Source organism: Tenrec ecaudatus, chromosome 2 (genome assembly GCF_050624435.1).
Source record: "Tenrec ecaudatus isolate mTenEca1 chromosome 2, mTenEca1.hap1, whole genome shotgun sequence".
NCBI lineage: Eukaryota > Metazoa > Chordata > Mammalia > Afrosoricida > Tenrecidae > Tenrec > Tenrec ecaudatus.
The window spans coordinates 115,456,199-115,475,779 of NC_134531.1; the positions used below are offsets into that span (position 1 = coordinate 115,456,199).

At 39.0% G+C, this 19,581-nt stretch overlaps 1 protein-coding gene across 3 annotated transcripts in view; it reads left to right on the forward strand.

Annotated features, from left to right (window-relative positions):
- Positions 1-19,581, forward strand: part of YTHDC2 (YTH N6-methyladenosine RNA binding protein C2) — a 72,647-nt gene that overhangs the window by 8,803 nt on the left and 44,263 nt on the right. For all 3 annotated transcript variants that reach the window (XM_075541399.1, XM_075541400.1, XM_075541401.1), the window contains exons 5-10: positions 5,244-5,410; positions 9,449-9,551; positions 12,108-12,264; positions 12,782-12,889; positions 14,435-14,583; positions 18,525-18,660. In XM_075541399.1, coding sequence (XP_075397514.1) covers positions 5,244-5,410; positions 9,449-9,551; positions 12,108-12,264; positions 12,782-12,889; positions 14,435-14,583; positions 18,525-18,660 — 820 coding nt within the window. The remainder of the gene's footprint in view (positions 1-5,243; positions 5,411-9,448; positions 9,552-12,107; positions 12,265-12,781; positions 12,890-14,434; positions 14,584-18,524; positions 18,661-19,581) is intronic.

Sequence of the window (19,581 nt, forward strand, 5' to 3'; positions counted from 1 at the left end):
AGCACAACAAGTGTTCTGGAATTCCCAGTCTTCTCAAGCGTATCCATAGCTTATTATGTTCCACACAGTGGAACTCTGCCTTCGCACAATGAAGCACAAACATTTTTCTAGTATTCTATGTTTTGAGCAAAGATCCATCTGACATCAGCAATGATAGCTCTTCCATATCTTCTTCTGAATCCAGCGTGAACTTCTGGAAGTTCCTTGTAAATGTGCTGCTGCAGCCGTTGTTGAATTACACACACACACACATTTTTTCTGAAAAGAAAAAGTGGATTATCTTAAGCAAAATTTTACTTGCTTGTGATATCAATGATATTCTATAGTTTGAGCATTCTGTTGGGTCACCTTTCGAATGGGTGCAAATGTGAATCTCTTCCAGTCAGTTGGCCAAGTAGCTGTCTTCCAAATTCTTGGCATCAGTGAGTGCTTCCAGTGCTGCTTCAACTTTCTGAAACATTTCAGTTGGTATTCCATCAAGACCCGGAGCCTTATTTTTGGCTAATTCATTCAGTGCAGTTTGAACTTTCTTCAGCACCATTGGTTCTTGCTCATATGCTATCTCCTGAACTGGTCGAATGTTGACTAGTTCTTTTGGGTACAGTGGCTCTGTGTATTCTTTCCATCTTCTCGTGATGTTTCTCGCTTGTAGAGTCTTTCAAGATTGGAACACAGGGCTTGTATTTCCTGAGTTCTTTCAGTTTCATGTGTGCTGAGTCTGTTCTTCCCTTTTGGTTTTCTAATCCTCAGACAGGGTAGACTTGCCCCGATGGGGTTCTGAGACTCACTCATTACAGGAGTAGAAAGCCTTGTCTTCAACGTTCGAAATGCATAGAATAAGAGTGGCAGAGCAGAAATCCAAACAAAGGATCTTGTTTTGTATTGATTGTACAGGGAAACCTTTGAGAGCTGGAATGTGATGGGACTGCCTTGTGTTTCATAATTTGTCAAGTTTTCCACCTTTGACAGGATGCAATCTGACCGTTTTTTTGCTCATCTTAGTGGAAAATATTTGAACTTTCTTTGGCAGAATGACAAGAAGGAAAAAAATTGATGATACCAACTATTGGCATGGCTATTAGAAAATTAACCTTTTGATTTATTGTAGTAATATAAATTGTTTTTCAGGGCACTTTGGTAGTTTTTCTATGTAGATAAGGAATTCATCTACCCTTTGATATAAGATTTTCACTGCTAATAACTTATGGCACATAATTCTTTGCAAAGTTATGCAATGGCAGAAGTTCACTGCAGCATCATTTATAACAGCAAGCAACTATAATTACAACAAAAAACTGAAAAATGCTTAAATTTATAGTTACCTTGTTAAAACATCTCTATAAGATGGATTATAAGTTGAATTAGGATCTGATAACTTGAATTAAAATTACACACATTAAGTACATTAATTCCATGTGAATAAAAAGCATTTTAAAATATAAAATATGCTGAATTATATAAATGTCCTCCCCCTGCCCCCAAAAGAGTGTGTAAGAAAATTAGCAGTTGTTACTTTCATACATAGAGGACTATGGGTGGTGGTGGGTGGAAGATGACTTACCGTATTTTTTAATTTAAAGCTTTATGGCTTGTTTGAATTTTGTATTTAGAACTGTATCCCAACCTGGAATTGTGGCTACTGAGACTTACCATATTGACTGTTCCCATTCAGCAATATGGCATTAAAAAAAAAGTCAGACTTTTCTTTATGTTTCTCAGTATTTATCATCTTTTTCTTTTTTATTTGAATCATTTCATGGGGGGGCCTCATACAACTCTTATTGCAATCCATATATACATCCATTGTGTCAAGCACATTTGTACATTTGTTTCCCCTTTCATTCTCAAAACATTTGCTTTCCACTTGGGCCCTTGGAATCAGATCCTCATTTTTCCCCTCCCTCCTCACTCCCCCCTTCCTCATGAACCCTTGATAATTTATAAATTATTACTATTTATCATATCTTACACTGCCCGACGTTTCCCTTCACTCCCTTTACTGTTGTCCATCCCCCACGGAGGAGGTTATATGTAGATCCTTGTAATCTGTTCCTCCTTTCTACACCACCTTACCTCCACCTTCCCGGTATGACCATTCTCGTCACTGGTCATGAGGGATCCATCTGTCCTGGAGTCCCTGTGGTTCCAGTTCCTATCTGTACCACTGTACATCCTCTCGTCTAACCAGGTTTGTAAGGTAGAATTGGGATCATGATAGTGGTGGGGGGAAGAAGCATTTAAGAAATAGAGGAAAGTTGTGTGTTTCATTGATGCTAGCCTGCACGCTGAGTGACTTGTCTCCTGCTGCTACCCCTCTGCCAAGGGATGTTCAGTTGCCTACAGATGGGCCTTGGGTCCCCACCCCACACTCCCCCTCATTCACAATATGATTTATTTGTTCTTTGGTGCTTGATACTTGGTCCTTTTGCCTCTTGTGACCACACAGGCTGGTGTGCTTCTTCCATATGGGCTTTGTTGCTTCTGGGCTAGATGGCCGCTTGTTTAACTTCAAGCCTTTAAAGACCCCAGACACAATATCTCTCGATAGCTGGGCACCATCAGCCTTGTTCACCACACTTGCTTATGCACACATTGTCTTCAGCATTTGTATGAGGAAGGTGAGCACACAATGATGATTTTTGTTCTTTGGTGTCTGCTACCTGATCCCTTCACCACCTTCACCACACTTGCTTATGCACACATTTGTCTTCAGCCTTTGTATGAGGAAGGTGAGCACACAATGATGATTTTTGTTCTTTGGTGTCTGCTACCTGATCCCTTCACCACCTCGTGATCACACAGGCTAGTGTGCTTCTTTCATGTGGGCTTTGTTGCTTCTCAACTAGATGGCCCCTTATTTAATTTCAAGCCTTTAAGACCTTAGGCGCTATATCTTTGGAAAACCAGGCACCATCAGCTTTCTTCACCACAATTGCTTATGCACACAGTTGTCTTCGGAGATCGTGTCGGGAAGGTGGGTATCATGGAATGTCTGTTTAGTGAAGCAAAGTGTTCTTGTATTGCGGGAGTACGTGAGCGGAGGCCCAATGTCCATCTGCTACCTTACTACTAAACCTATAAGTATATGCACATAGATCTATTTCCCCATCATCATTTATAAATATATTTACATATGTACATACCTGTATTTAGGCCTCTATGTATGTCCTTTGCCTCCTACTTCTTTCCTGTATTTCCTTTTCCTGCCCTCTTGTCCCACCATTACGCTCAGCCTTCATTTGGGTTTCAGTGATTCCTCTTGGTTATGTTGTCCTTGATCACTCCCTACCAGTCTTCCCACCCCCTTTGCCACTGGTTTTGAATCACTCATTGTTCCCTTGTCCCAGGGTTGGTTAACACCACTTTCCCCACCACCCCCTCTTTCATGCCCCCCTGGAAATATTGGTCCCGTTGTTTTCTTCTCCACATTGTTTGTCCGGCATATCTTATTTATGATAGACTTGCAGAGATAATAATATCCACATAAAAACTCAACAGTGCCAAAGTGACACAGAAAAACAGCGATGAAGCAGCAACAACAAAACCAATGACATACAATATCAAAAAGAAAAAAAAAAAGGAAGAAAGAAAAGCCTGTTGATAGTTGAAGGTCTGTTTGTTGACCTTTAGGACTATTTTCCGGTCGAGTCTGATGGGGTGCCATGCCCTGGCCCCAAAGTCTATTTTTGATACTCCCTCTGGACTTCCGTGTTCTGCTCCCCTTGCTGTTCTTTTGCACGCCCTTAATGTTTTGCCTTGGTGTGGTGGGGTCAGTTCAGGCACAAATCCCACAATGTGTCTCCATTGTTGTCCCATGTAGGGCTATGGGTCAGAATAGGATGTCGCATCTTGTAGTGGGACTGACCACATGGTCCTCTCTGTGCATTGACTGCTCTGAACAGGGCTGTTGTCCTCAGGGCTTGGTGGGCCAGGGTGTGCTCCACTCTCTTCCTCCCGCTTCATTTGCTTCTGCTTCTGTCTAGATATAACAGGTCGGTTCCTTTCCCTTACCAGGAGGTCTATTGTGATTCTCTGTGGCACACCCTTCCATGGTGGGGGTCAGGCTGATTCTGGTTGGGGCCGGCCGTGTAGTCCAGTCTTTTTATGGATTCCTCCATGTGTTATGGTGCCATCTTGATTTGGCACATCATGGTGGGGTCTGTATGCACATTCCAGTTCTGTGGGGACACAACCAATGCTCTTTCGCTGGTTGGATTAGTGCCCTCTTCCCCGCATGTCATCAGTTTCTTCCCACCCCTACTATCCCTCCTCCTGACCCCTTTCCCCTTCTTTATGCTGGACTCACATGCACCTCCCTGGGTGTGGTCTCCCACCCACCACCCCTGACTACCTATGCTTCTACCCATTTATTACACGGTAAGTGTCTACTATTTCTGCCGTGCTGATTGTACTTACCTCAGGGGACTCATACCTGTCCTTTTGAGATTGGCCTACCTCACTTAACATGATTCTTTCCAGTTCTTCCCATGAAACCACATGCTTTATGTGATCGTTTGTGCTTTTCAATGCTGCATAGTACTCCATTTTTTGTATGTGCCAGAGTTTACTAATCCACTCATCTATCGATGGAAACTTTGGCTGTTTCTGAGACTGTGATCGTGAATTGCGCCGCAGTAAACGTTGGAACGCAGATGACTGGTTGTGTTTTATTTGTTAACTCCTCTGGGTATATGCCCATTAGAGGGATGGCTGGGTCATAAGGTAGATCAATTTCCATTTTCTTTAAGTATCGCCAGATTGCTTTCCACAGTGGCTACACAAATCTACACGACCACCAGCAGTGGAGGAGGGTTCCTATTTCACCACAGCCCCTCCAACACTTGTTGCTCTCTAATTTCCTGATTTGGGCTAGCCTCAGGGGTGTTAGGCAGTATCTCGTAGTTGTTTTAATTTGCATTTCTCTTAAATCATCTTTTTTTTAAAATTTATTTATTTTATTTTATTTTATTTTTTAAATCATCTTTTTCTTATAAGCCCTAATTATTTCTTGATAATTTTTTTCTTTAGTATACTTGTTCACATTTCTTTTGTTAACAAGATCTTTTAAAATTACAATTCCTAGATTATTATTAACAGTTGCATGAAAGTCGTTGATTTCTTTAGGATTATTTTATATTTTGCCGTGTATGGGACTTTGTAAACGAATAGCTTTTCAGTGTATTCCCTTGGGTTTTCTGGTGTTGTACAATCATATCTTATAATACTGTGAACTTTGGTTTCAGATTCCTCAATTTCTTTTAGATGATTGCTTCAAAAATGGTATACCTTGCCGTATATTTTGTACTCAGCCAAGGAGATTGGCAGCAATTGCGGTGGCTGAAAGAGTGGCTGCAGAGAGAAGAGAAAGGATTGGTCAGACTATTGGGTATCAGATTCGATTAGAAAGCAGGTAAAGATATTCCTTTTGTAACTCCTTTTATCACACTAAGAAACAAAGATTACAGTTCCCATTTAAAAATATAGACTGCTAATTAAAATGTTAGTCGTTTTGCCCCAAGTATCAAGATATAGAGGCTTTGCCTAAACCCAATGAATTTTTCTTAATAAATGTTATTTGAAAGTATGATAGTCAAAGTGCAAAGGAAATTCATTTACTGTTATTCTTCTTTATGAAGAACTCTTCTACATTGATAGGGTTTAATAAGGTACTAATTAAACCTTCTTAAATTAATAAGGTTTTAGGGGATTGTATTTTATATTGAGTTCCAAAATGATATCTGATTCATTAGTCATTTAAATTTGTAAAACTAGAGAACTGATGAACAAAAATACTTGAGCATTTGAATATTCATGCAACAGTTACAAACTTGGTCCATAAAAACAAATCCCATTTCATAGTTTCACTATAGTGTAAGTTACTTTGCCTCTTTGTACTTTACTTTTGTCATGTAAAACAAAAATTTTTTATATGAGGACGCTAAGTCTATTATCTTTTAGGTTCATTTTGTGAAATTTATATCCTAAGCACTCAGTAAATGTTACTGACTTCCATAGACATTGGATAATGCAAGTTTTACTTTCTGAGATGTATGAATTTGTCAGTTATAAAACAGTATTTTACACATGCTAATAATCATATGTGCTAATAACCACATGTATGCTAATAAACTATATAAGGGGGAGGGGACTTCAAAAAGTTTGTGTGAAAATTCCAGTTTTGTTTTTAATGTATATATTTTTAAATCTTTTTATTGGGGCTCATAAAGCTCTTATCACAATCCGTACATACATAATTGAGCAAAGCGCCCTTATACATTCGTTGCACTCGTCATTCTCATAATTCACCTTCCACTTGGGTTCCTGGAATCAGCTCGGTTTCCCTTTTTTTCTCCCTCCCCCTCCCCCTTCCTCCCTGCTCCCCCCTTGTCCCTTGATAGTTTATAAATAATTATTATATCTTAATCTTACACTCCCCGGCGTCTCCCCTCACCCACCTCCCCATTGCCCCTCTCCCAGAGAGGAGGTTACACATAGATCTCCAAGATCGGTTCTCCCTTTCTACACCCCCTTCCATCCTGGTGTTGCTACTCCTACCGCGGGTGTTGAGGGGTTCGTCTGTCCTAGATTCCCTGTGTTTCCAGATCTCTACTGCACCGCTGTACATCCTCTGGTATAACCAGGTCCGCAGGGTAGAATTGGGGTCATGATAATTGGGAGGGGAGGAAGCGTTCAGGAACTAGAGGAAGGTTTTGAGTTTCATTGTTGCTACACTGAACCCTGAGTGACTCATCTCCTCCCCACTACCCCTCTGCAAGGGATGTCCAGCTGTCTACAGATGGGCATTGGGTCCCCATCACGCACTCCCCCTCATTCATGGTGGTGTGATTCTCACCACCACCCTGCCTTTGTTGTTTGAGACCTGGTCACCTCTGCCCTTCACGATGTTGGTGTGCTGCTTCTGTGTGGGCTTTGTTGGTTCTCGGGCTAGATGGCCGCTTATTTGCTTTCAAGCCTTTAAGTCCCCAGACGCTATATCTCTCAGTAGCCGGGCACCATCAGCCTTCTTCACCACACTTGCTTATGTACACTTTCGTCCTTAGCGATTATGTGAGGAAGGTGATCACACAATGATTGTTTTTCTTCCTTGGTGTCTGCTACATGGTCCATTCAACACCTTGTATTTGCTTAGGCCGTGTGCTTTTTCTCTGTGGGCTTTGTTGCTTCTGAGCTAGATGGCCTCTTGTTTGCCTTCAAGCCTTTAAGACCCCAGATGCTATATCTTTTTGATAACCGGGCACCATCAGCTTTCTTCACCACGTTTGCTTACACACACGTCTGTCTTCAGTGATCATGTCGGGAAGGTGGACATCATGCAATGACCGTTTAGCAGGGCGAGGTGCTATTGTATTGGGGGATTATGCATGAGGAGGCCCAATGTCCATCTACTACCCTACTACTGAACCTATAAATATATGCACATAGGTCTATTTCCCCCATAATCATAAATATATTTACATATGTACATGTCTGTATTTAGGCTTCTCTGTATGCACTTTGCCTCCTACTCCTTTCCTCTATTTCCTTTCGCTTTCCTCCCATCCCACTACTATGTTTAGCCTTCATTCTGGTTTCAGTAATTCCGCTCAGTTACCTTGCTCTTGGTCACTCCCTACCAGTCCTCCCCTCCCCTCCCTCCTCTGGTTTTGAACCACTCGCTGTTCCCTTGTCCCTGTGTTGGGCGACACCACCTCCCTTCCCCTACCTCCCACGCTCTCATGTCCCTCCAGGACCGTTGGTCCCGTTATTTTCTTCTCTCATTGTTTGTCCAGCCTATCTTGTCTAGGTGGACCTGCTGACATAGTAATATGTGCATACAAATGCAGATGACTTTGATAGCGCCCAAGTGGCACATAAGAACATGGCTTTGACAGCAGCAATATCGACACGCTGATAAGTAGAAAAGCCACTAACATACAACATTTACAAGGTAAAAAAAAGAAAAGGGAAAAAAAAACAAAACCAAAACACAAAACAAAAAGATAGCAAATATTAAAAGAAAAATTGCTAGGAGTTCAAGGTCAGTTCGTTGACCTTTAGGAGTGTTTTCTAGATGTAGCTTGTGAGGTGTCACATCCTGGCCCAAAAGTCCATCCTTTATACTCCCTCGGGATCCCTTTGCTCTGCTTCCTCCGCTGCTCCATTGCACGCCCCCAGTGTTTGCCTCATTGTGGTGGGGTCTGCTCAGTCATACATCCCCCACTGTGTCTCAGGTGCTGTCCCGTGTAGGGCCATGTGTTGGTTCAGGATGTCGCATCTCGCAGTGTGGCCAGCTGTATGGTCCTCTCTGTACTATGGGCCCTTCGAACTGGTCTATCGACCTTGGGCTTGGTGGACCCAGGTGTACTCCACTACGTCCTTTCTCCTTCTTTTGTTTCAGCTTCCTTCTGAATGTGGTGTGGTGGGTCAGTTCCTTTCCCATTCCAGACGATCTATTTTTGTTTTCTGTGGTATTCCCTTCGAATGTGGGCGTCGGCCTAATTCTGGTTTGGGCCAGCGTGTCGTCCAGCCTCTTTGTGTAGTCCTCTGTACTTTACGTTGCCCTCCTTGTTTGGTGTGTCTTGGTGGGGTCTGTATGCATGTTCAAGATCTGTGGGGACACAACTGATACTCTCCCCCGGGTGGGTTAGTACCCGGCCCCCACCCCCCCATACCATCCACTCGAATTCTCCCCCTCCCGGTTCTCCCTCTCCCTGCTCCACTACTCCTTCTTTATGCTGGGCTCCCATGTACCTCCCTAAGTGTGGCCTGCCCTCCCTCTAACTATCTATGCTTCCCCCCGTTTATTGTGAGATGGATGTTTATTCTTCTATTTCTGTCATGCTGATTGTACTTACCTCAGGGGACTCATGTTGTATCTGCCCCTTTGGGTCTGGCTTACCTCGCTTAACATAATCCCTTCCAGCTCTTCCCATGAAATAACGTGTTTCATGTGCTCACCCGTGCTTTTCAGTGCTGCATAGTACTCCATTGTGTTTATGTACCAAAGTTTATTAATCCACTCGTCTATCGATGGAAACTTAGGCTGTTTCCAAGTCTTTGCTGAAAATTCCAGTTTTAAGGAATTTCCATTTTCTATAAACGCTTTGAAACCCTTTCATATATCAGTACATTTATTATATGAGTAATAATTCAAGTATCTATGATCAGTATTTAATGTGATCTGATTTTAATTCTATACGGAGCCCTAGTGGTATGGTAGTTCCGTGCTGGGCTGTGAGTTATATGATCGGCAGTTTGAAACCACCAGCTGCTGCTTGGGAGAAAGACTGGGCTTTCTATTCCTGGAACAGTTACGGTTTGGAAACCCACAGGGGGTTCTGTGAGTCGGCATTGACTCAATGGCAGTGAGTTTGGTTTTTTTTGAAGGTTTGTTTTAATTATGTAAGAGATTTATAATTATGCACCTTATTTTTATTTTTTTTCAAAGGGTTTCTCCAAAGACGCTTCTGACATTTTGCACTAATGGAGTATTGCTTCGAACTTTAATGGCAGGAGATAGTACATTGTCAACTGTGACACATGTTATTGTGGTAAGAATATTAGTGAATTTCCCATGTTTACCTTAAGATTGCTTGCTTATTGCTGTGATTAAAACAAAAAATTGACATTTAAAAAATAAGGTATACATGAGAAATAATTTTTTCTTTTGAGCAGGATATTATGATTAAGGTTTTATTGTTATTGTCTACAAGTAGTACAAATAAATATTTTACATTAACTAGAGATATTTGCACCACTAGGTTTATGAGGGGGATATAAAATAGGTAGTTTTAAAAAAATGTTCATTTTACATATCAAAATGATTAATACACTAAGAATGCTCTTTACTTAGTCATCTGATTCCCTGTTAGTATTTTGTATTGCAGTATTAGGTTTATAAGCCACATGTTATTATAAACACCCCCCAAACTTCCCCCCCCAAAAAACCACGTTATTCAACTCCATGGTTAAACTGCTTATAAATTAACATAATGCACTGAATGCTTTAGCCAATAATGAGATTCTAGGAATTGATGGAATACCGATCAAAAAGGTTTCAGCAGCCTGAAAAAACACTGGAAGCCCTCAATCATCTATGCCAAGAAATTTGGAGGGCAGCTACTTGACCCAGTCACTAGAAGAGACCCGTATTTCTCTCCATTTCAAGGAAAGATGACCCGATAGCATGCTAAAAACTAGAACAATATCATTGATATCACATGCAGGTAAAATTTTGCTTAAGATCATCCAACAATGGTTGCAGCAGTACATTAATAGGAAACTTCCAGAAGTTCAGGTTAGATTCAGAAAAGGATGTAGAACGAAGTCTCATTGCTGATGTCAAATGAATCCTGGCTCAAAGCAGAGACGACGCGAAGGATGTTTACTTGTGTTTCATTGACTGTGCTAAGGGGTTTGACTGTGTGGAACATCATAAACTGTGAATGAATTCCCTTGAGAAGACTAGGAATTCCAGTCTAGGAATTGTGCTTGGGAGGAACTTGTATGCAGAATGAGAGGCAGTTGTGGGAATGAAACAAGGGACTACTGCATGGTTTAGAATCACTAAAGGTGTGTATCCTCTCGCCGGACTTAATTAATCTTTATGCTCGGCAGATAATCAGAGACGCTGTATTAGATGAATAAGAATGTGGCATCAGACTTGGAGGAAGGCTTGTTAACAATCTGAGATATGCAGATGACACAATGTTGCTTGTTGAAAGTGAGGAGGAATTGAAGCACTTGTGGATGAAGATCAAGGATTTTAGCCTTCCGTATGGATTACAACTCAATGTAAAGAAGACCAAAATCCTCACAACTGGACCATTAGATAACATCATGATAAATCAGAGAAAAGGTTGAAGTTGTCAAGGATTTTGTATTGTTTGGTTCCACAATCAGTGCTTGTGGAAACAGCATTCAAAAGATCAAAAGATGTATTGCATTAGGTAAATATGCTGCATAAGACCTCGTTAGAGTATTGAACGGTCAGGATATTACTTTGAGGATTAAGGTGTACCTGATCCAAACCACGGTCTTCTCCATTGCTTCATGTGCATTTGAAAGTTGGACATCGAATAAGGATGACTGAAGAATAAATGATACATTTGAATTGTGCTGGAGAAGGAAATAACCATGTACTGCTAAAACGATGAACAGATCTGTGTTGGAAGAAGTAAGACCTAATGCTTCTTATAGGCAAAGGTGGCAAGACTTCATCTTACATACTTTAGACATGTTGTCAGGAGAGACTAGTAAGAATATCACACTTGGTAAATAGCTGGGGCAACAAAAAGCCCCAAAAGGCTTTCAATGAGATGTGTTGACACAGTGACTACATCAATGGGCTCAGGCATAGGGACAATTGTGAGGATGGCACAGGCCTATGCAGTGTTTCGTTTTCTTGTGTATTCAGTCACTGTGAATCAGAACTGACTTGTTGGCATCTAACAAAAACAGCAATATAGAATGTGCTGTAGTTTCTGTGGCTTTTTATTCTTTGGAAAATAGGATAATAGGTAGTACTTTGTTATCAATAAAATCCCTATTACTATGAGTTTGTTATTTTTGACTCAAAAGCCATACTTATTGCCATCAAGTCGATTTTGACTCTTAGTGACCCTATAGAGTAGAACTGCCCCTTTGGGTTTTGGGGACTGTAAGTCTTTACATGAGTGGAAAGCCTCATCTTTTTCTTGGGGAGTGGCTGGCTGGTGGTTTTAAACTATTGACCTTGTGGTTAGCAGCCAATGTATAACCCTTTATGCCACAAGAGCTCTTTTTTCTGACTCATATAAAATCCTATCTATAAGGTATCCAAGATTGAAAACCTTTGTGGGGGCACAGTCTCATCTTCTTCCTTGATGAGAGATAGTGGGTTTGAATCAGCAACACTGTGGTTAATACTTATTCCATAGTTCCTTTTATTTTCATAGTAGTTTGTTAATGTCTAGTTATTTCTGAATTGACTATAATATAGGATTTTTAGTTAATATATTGACTGTGTACACCTGACTTAATGAGTATAAAATCCAGCATTTTCATTATTTTAAAGATTTTGTCATAATGATTTAACTACTACATGGTTTTAATTTTATTTATTGTAGGATGAAGTACATGAAAGGGATCGATTTAGTGATTTTTTACTTACAAAGCTAAGAGATTTGTTACAGAAGCACCCAACTTTGAAACTAATTCTTTCTAGTGCTGCATTGGATGTAAATCTCTTTATAAGATATTTTGGAAGTTGTCCAGTGATACATAGTAAGTTAAAATCATCAGATTACTTCTATAATGTTTATGAAAAAAAAATGTTTATTATTATGTTTATTCTGTATAAATTGGGCAATATTTTTGAGTAGAAGTTATCCATTTTTGTTTCTTCTGAGATAATGCTTAGTCATTTTTTTCATATTTCCACACTTTAGTTTTCTATTTAAAATATTTTTATTGGCACTTCATCCACATAGCCTACAACTCAATAGTTCACTTATATTAAGGAGAGTTGTACAGTTGTCACTGTTTGCTTCAGGAGGGCAGCTGTAAGCATCTCTGTTCCTGGCTACCGTTTGTATTCCTAGTGCCTAGAATTATGGCAAACATGATAGTAAACCCAGGGGGGAAAACCACTTGCATGAATTGAACATCAAAGTTATAGGACAATGCTATGAGGATTACTTGAAACTGTGAAATTGCTTGTAGATTTTGCATTTTGGCCTCATGTTTTTATATGAAATGAATTATTTCCAATAGACTTAAACATTTTTTCCCTATTGTTTAGTACAAGGAAGACCATTTGAAGTAAAAGAAATGTTTTTGGAAGATATTTTAAGAACTACTGGTTATACAAATAAAGAAATGTTAAAATACAAAAAGGAAAAACAACGAGGTAAGCTTTATCAAAGAAGCAAAGAAATTAATATTGATAGTAGCCTTTTTGAATACTCCCATTTAAACTGTGGAGGTAGAAGACACATGAACATTTTTTTCTTCATTTGTATAATTGTGCACATTATGTTAGGATAGTTCTAGTTTCTGGTTTCTGGCCCGAAGTGAAGATCTATAGAGAGGAATTAAAAGTTGATGCCAAAATTGGGAGGCTAATTATGCCTTTATCCAAAGATTCAGCCACCATTTTAAGGAGGCAAAGAGTAGATAAGCTGTATTCTGAGTGCCCTAAATATAACTCATACGATGGGGAAGGGGTGTGCGTAGATGGGAGTGGAAAGAGTAACCTGTGGGCCCACCCGTGGCACAAATATCATAAAATTTTAAGTCTTGATTTTGGTGTGGAATTGCAGTTAGTATTATTGGACTGTTAATGCATGTCTTTATATTAATTGAAGAGCCCTTTGTTGTCCAGGTGGGGAAGCACTGGACTGCTAACTTCAAGGACCGCAGTTCAAACCCACCAGCTGCTCTGTGGGAGAAAGATGAGGGTATTCTGCTTCTGTAAAAATTTACAGTTTTGGAAACCCTATATAGGGTAGCGATGAGTCTGAATTGACTTAATTAGTGACAATGGATTTGATTTTAATAACACATTATATTTGGCTTTTGAATTAGGGTTTAGATTTCTTTTGTATACCACATTATTCATGATAGAAGACTTAGCTTCATGGTTATCTTTTTTTTAAGATAGGAATTTTTTGTTGAGAACTAGGTCAACATTTCAGACTATCATCAACCCCTATATTATACCAACCTGTGTTAGGCTGACCCTATTTTAAATACCCCGCACCCCTGAGTATTTCTCTTCCTCCTCTTATGAGTCTCTGTTCTCCCTTTTACCCAAGCTAATTTGTAATACCTGTCAGTCTTCTTGTTCATTGGTTGAAAGCTTTGATTGCCTCATTTGCTCTGAATAACCTTGGACACATACCTTAAGTACTATATGTTTTAGATTTTAGAATCTTTTGAATACTATAATTTACAAGATTTATTTCATACTACTTGATTAGTGGTATGTAGATTATAAAACTTCTAGATCTAGAAACTTTTCCAGATGAAAATTGTATCTTACTCATATCTCAATAAACAAGGAGTTCAATAAATATTTTATTATGACTGTTATATTATTAATCATGGTTTAAAAAAGTATATCACATAGCTAAAATATTCTTATTGAAAATATGAAATTATTTAGAGTTCCTCTTACTAGTAAGTGAAAAGATTAACTTTTTATGTAGTTTCATGTATCATCATTTAGCATAGCTCATTTTATTGAATGTTCCTAATATATGAGGGGACTTCAAAAAGTTCATGGAAAAATCCAATTTTGTTTTTGAAGTCCTCATATTAAAAAAAAAATCAGTAACTCAAAAATAAGCCCAACATTTAAGTACCTTCAGGCTCATTTAATTTTTTAAACAAAGAAATGTATTTGAAATGCTAAGATTTTATTGTTTACTTTTTTATTTGGTTATTTCTTTAGAAGAGAAACAGCAAACTACGCTTACAGAATGGTATTCAGCTCAAGAGAATACTCTCAAGCCTGAATCTCAGAGGCAAAGAACTGTTCCAAATGTGGCTGAAGAATATGACTTATTGGATGATGGTGGAGATGCTGTGTTTAGTCAGTTGGTGAGACATCAGTAGTGTTACTATGATATTGTGGATGAAAATTGTGTTATTTAAAGAAAAGTTTGTGAGATTATAATTTTAATGGCTAATCAGAGAATAATTCTCTTTTACGCTCTAACTTAAGAACAACTTTCTAAATGCTTCTTTAGAAAAAGAATTTATCTACTTTTGAGTAGAGAAGGTACATTGCAGATACATTTGCAGTTTTTACCATTGTGTAAAGTGTAAAGGCACTGAGATGAATTATTCATTCTCTTTAAAAAATACTTCTAAAGAGTATTTAAAAATTCTTACTTAGCAAAGAGAAAACTGATTTGGTTTAAGAAACATTTTACCATATAAATTAGTGATGCTTAAGCTGAATGCACGTTAACATCACTTGAGAATATAAGCCACTATAGAGTCAGGAATTTGCCCCCCACTGGAAATTCTAATATATTTGCTCTAGGTTAGTACCTGGAGTCGTGTTAAAACTTCCTCAAAAAGTTAATGGAAACACTCCATTATCTTTTAATATTTTCTTCTATGAACCTTTTAAAGCCCTACAGGTGGGAGAAAATGTTCAGCTGCTACTCAAGGTTTTTCATGGCTAATGTTTCAGAAGTGGTGTGCTTTTCTTTCTTCTCTACCTTTGGTGAAACCAGTCCACCATGGATGACTTTCTTGGTATTTGAAATGCCAGTGACTTAAATTCCAGCAATCAAGCAATATGCAAGTCACCATAGTTCTGCAAACTGATAGACAACACTCTCTAGACTCACTGCCATGTCGTTGATTCTGACTCACAGTGATCTTGTCCGACAGGCTAGAACGGCCCCGGTGGGTTTGTGAGACAGTAAATCTTGATGGGAGTGGAAAGCCTTAACTTTCCCCAACTGACTGTTGGTAGAAATTGATACCACCTGTGGAAAGAGACCTGGATAAGCTAAATATCATTAGCCAAACAAAAACAGGGACTGACTGACTGAACAGACTATAGATTACGTACATGTAAGTTCAGATTGATGCTGAAGAAAATAAAAACAAGTCTCAAAGCGACAGTACAATTTTGAGTATATCCCACATGAATTTAGAAGCCCTCTCAATAGTAGATTTGACACAATGAATACTAATGACCAAAGACCAGAGGAGTCATGGGGTGACATCAAGAACATCCAAAAGAAGAATTCAAAGAGTCATGAAAAAGACATAAAAGAACAAACCCAAAGAGTCTACAAAACTTGATCTTGAATGTGGAGTAAACGGAAGAAACGAAGTTAAAGAACTGAAGAGTAAACGTCAGAGGACAGCTCAGGAAGACAAAGCTTATACTGTGGAAAGACTGAGTGTTAGAACACCAAAGGAAAGTATACCCTCAGAATTTCTTAAGCTGAACGAACTGAAGAGAAAAGAAATCACGCCTCAAGTCTGTGGGTGGTAAAGAAAGCCCAAATTCCATCTGCAGAGTCCCCAAGTTCCCACATGGATTAACCCTCCATTTAATCCCTCTGACTATTGACTAGAGATGTGAATAACCTTTTCCTCAGATACAAGTGCACTGGAAAGTGAACTAATGCAGGTCTATTTAGGTTAAACTGATATATTTTATCATTTTTCCCCTTTTGACCCATTTTTAATATAGTCTAGTTTTTATTATTTTCTGCTTTCTTTTGGATTGAAGTTTTTCTGTTAAACATTTTCTTTGGGGGTATGATTTACTTTTAATGAAATCCAAAATAGGTAAATCCATAGAGATGCTAATTAATTAGTAGTTTCTTAGGGTTATAGTAGGGGAGGGAAGCTAATAATAATGAAGAAAATGTTCTAAAATGGTAAGAAGCACACCAGCCTGTGCGATCACGACGTATCGAAGGGATCAGTTATCAGGCATCAAAGAACAAAAAATAATATTGTGTGATCACCTCCATGGTACATCGCTGAAGACAAATGGGTGCATAAGCAAATGTGGTGAAGAAAGCTGATGGTGCCCGACTATCAAAAGATATAGTGTTTGGGGTTTTAAAGGCGTGAAGGTAAACAAGCAGCCATCTAGCTCAGAAGCAACAAAGCCCACTTGGAAGAAGCACACCAGCCTGTGTGATCACGAGGTGTCGAAGGGATCAGGTATCAGGCATCATCAGAACAAAAAAATCTTATCCTAGTGAATGAGGGGAGAAGTGCGGAGTGGAAACCCAAAGCCCATTTATAGGCCTCTGGGCACCCCCTTACAGAAGGGTCTTAAGGAGACAAGCCAGTCAGAGTGTGATGTAGCAACGATGAAACAGATAACTTTCCTCCCCCCCTTCCCCCTACTATCATGTTCCTAATTCTACCTTGCAAGTCTGGCTAGACCAGAGGATGTACACTGATACAGATAGGAACTGGAAACACAGGGAATCCAGGGCGGATGATCCCTCCAGGACCAGTGGTGTGAGTGGCAATACTGGGAGGGTAGAGGGAGGGTGGGGTGGAAAGGGGCAACCGATTACAGGGATCTACATGTGACCTCCTCCCTGGGGAATGGACAACAGAAAATTCGGTGAAGGGAGATGTTGGACAGAGCAAGATATAACAAAATAATAATTTATAGATTATCAAGGGTTCATGATGGATTGGGGAGCAGGGAGGGAGGGGGGAAATGAGCTGATGCCAGGGGCTTAAGTGGAGAGCAAATGTTTTGAGAATGATGAGGGCAATGAATGTACAAATGTTCTTTACAAAATTGATGTATGTATGGATTGTGATAAGAGTTGTATAAGCCCCTAATAAAACGATTAAAAAGAAGAAGAAAAGAAAATGTTCTAAAATGGATTGTGGTGATGATTGAATAAATATTAATTTTAAAAAATCATTTTATTGAGAACTCGTACCAGTCTTTCGCAATCCATACATCCATCCATTGTGTCAAGCACATTTGTACATATGTTGCCATCATCATTCTGAAAACATTTGCTTTCTACTTGAGCCTTGTTATCAGCGCCTCAGTTTTTCCTCTCTCTCCCTTCCTACCATTACTCTCTTATGAACCTTTGATAATTTATAAATTATTATTATTTCCATATCATACATCGACTGCTGTCTCCTTTCACCGATATTTCTGTTGTTCATCCCTTGGGGGCTCGGGGTTCGGTTATATGTTGATCATTGTTTTTGGTTCCCCCTTTCGCCCCCCTGCCTTCTCCCTACCCTCATGGTATCACTACTCCCATTATTGTACCTGAGGGATTTATTTGTCCTGGATTCCCTATGTCAAGAGCTCTTGTTTGTACCAGTGTACATGCTCTGGTCTAGCCAAATTTGTAAAATAGAATTGGGGTCATGATGGTGGGGGGAGGAAGCATTAAAGAACTAGAGGAATGTTAGATGTTTGTCAGGGATATACTGTACCCTTGGCTGGCTCATCTCTTTGTGCCAAGGAATTTTGTTCCATCACAACAATGCATCTCCTAATTCTTTGAGAGTAGCTGGAATTTTGCTGGGAAATATTATCTCATCCTTCCATCTGCATTACTGATCTTGCCTCTTCAGACATTTTTCGTTCCTCAGTTTCAAAAATATTTATAAGGAATATAAATTGAGTTCCTCAAGATGGCAGAAATGCCTTTGACACGGTGTAACTTGAAGAGGTCAAAATTATTCAGAGATGGAAAAACCACCTTAAGAAGTATTCAGACCTAGATGGAAGAAGAAGTTGAGAAACAGTTGATTCGTATTTCAGTGCTTTTGTATTGTGACTGGATTATCATCCTTTGTTGATCAGCTTTTTCTGAGTTAAAAGATGAATGTAAAAAAGAGGATATTGTGATTATATTTTGATTAAAATAGAAATTTTATGTCATGTTTTTTATAATATGTGATTAGGTTGGAAGACCTGAAGGTAGTGGCATTTGTGAGCAAATAATTTTTGTAAGTGGGTGTAGAGCTATTTGGTAATTTTTGATCTTTTTGTTTAATTTTTTTAGACTGAAAAAGATGTGAATTGCCTTGAACCATGGTTAATAAAGGAAATGGATGCTTGTCTTTCTGACATATGGCTTCATAAAGATGTTGATGCTTTTGCTCAGGTCTTTCACCTTATTTTAACAGAAAATGTTAGTGGTAAGTTTAATTTATTAAAAAACAATAGAGCCTTTGTTTTTTCTTGTAGTAGTAATGTAATTCAACTTAATATATTTGTTACATTTTGACCCATGAGAACAGAGCAGATTGTAAATTTTTATGGTTACATGCAGTCTTACTTTTCTTCAGTGGAGGGGCTGATGGGTTTGAGCTGCCAGTTTTGTGGTTAACAGCATGAATGTTAAACCCTGTGCCGTCGAAGCTCCTTTTGACATAGTGGATTATAGTTGGTCTGCTAACCACGGATCAGCAATTTGAAACACTTCACTGCCCCTCAGGGGACAGAGGAGGCTTTTTAACCCATGGTGGCGGTCTACTTTATATTATAGGGTCCGCTATGAGTTGGAATTACCCGATGACAGTAAGATTATTTTCTTTAGTTGTTATTTTAAATGCACAAATCAAGATAATTTTAGTAGTGTAATAAAATAAGTAAATACTGTACTAAGTCAGGGATTCTTAACCTTTTATACCCATAATAGTATATGTGGTCCCTGAATACATGTCATTTGGGTGCCCAAGTGCTTCTTTTTTACATCTGTGCATGCTCATATGCATTATTTCTCCATCTTCACATTGGGGAGGGCATCTTTATTTTTCTTTGGCTTTTTAACAAGATTTGTAATTTCAATAGAAGGAAGGATAAGAAAAGATAGAGTTTTATGTAGATTATTTGACAAATGAAAAATTTTATATATCTTAGTTACACAAGCTCATGTTCTAATTCATGTGTACATACTTTATGTCATATTTCTTATTTTCACTAATGAGAGCTGTCCTGGATTTTGTTAGTTGATTATGGTGGGGAAAAAAGGCACTCACTGTATTTGATTGGCTATTAGTAATTCTCTGACCCCTGCTCAGATCAACAACAAAATTATTATTGTTAATCAAATGCGT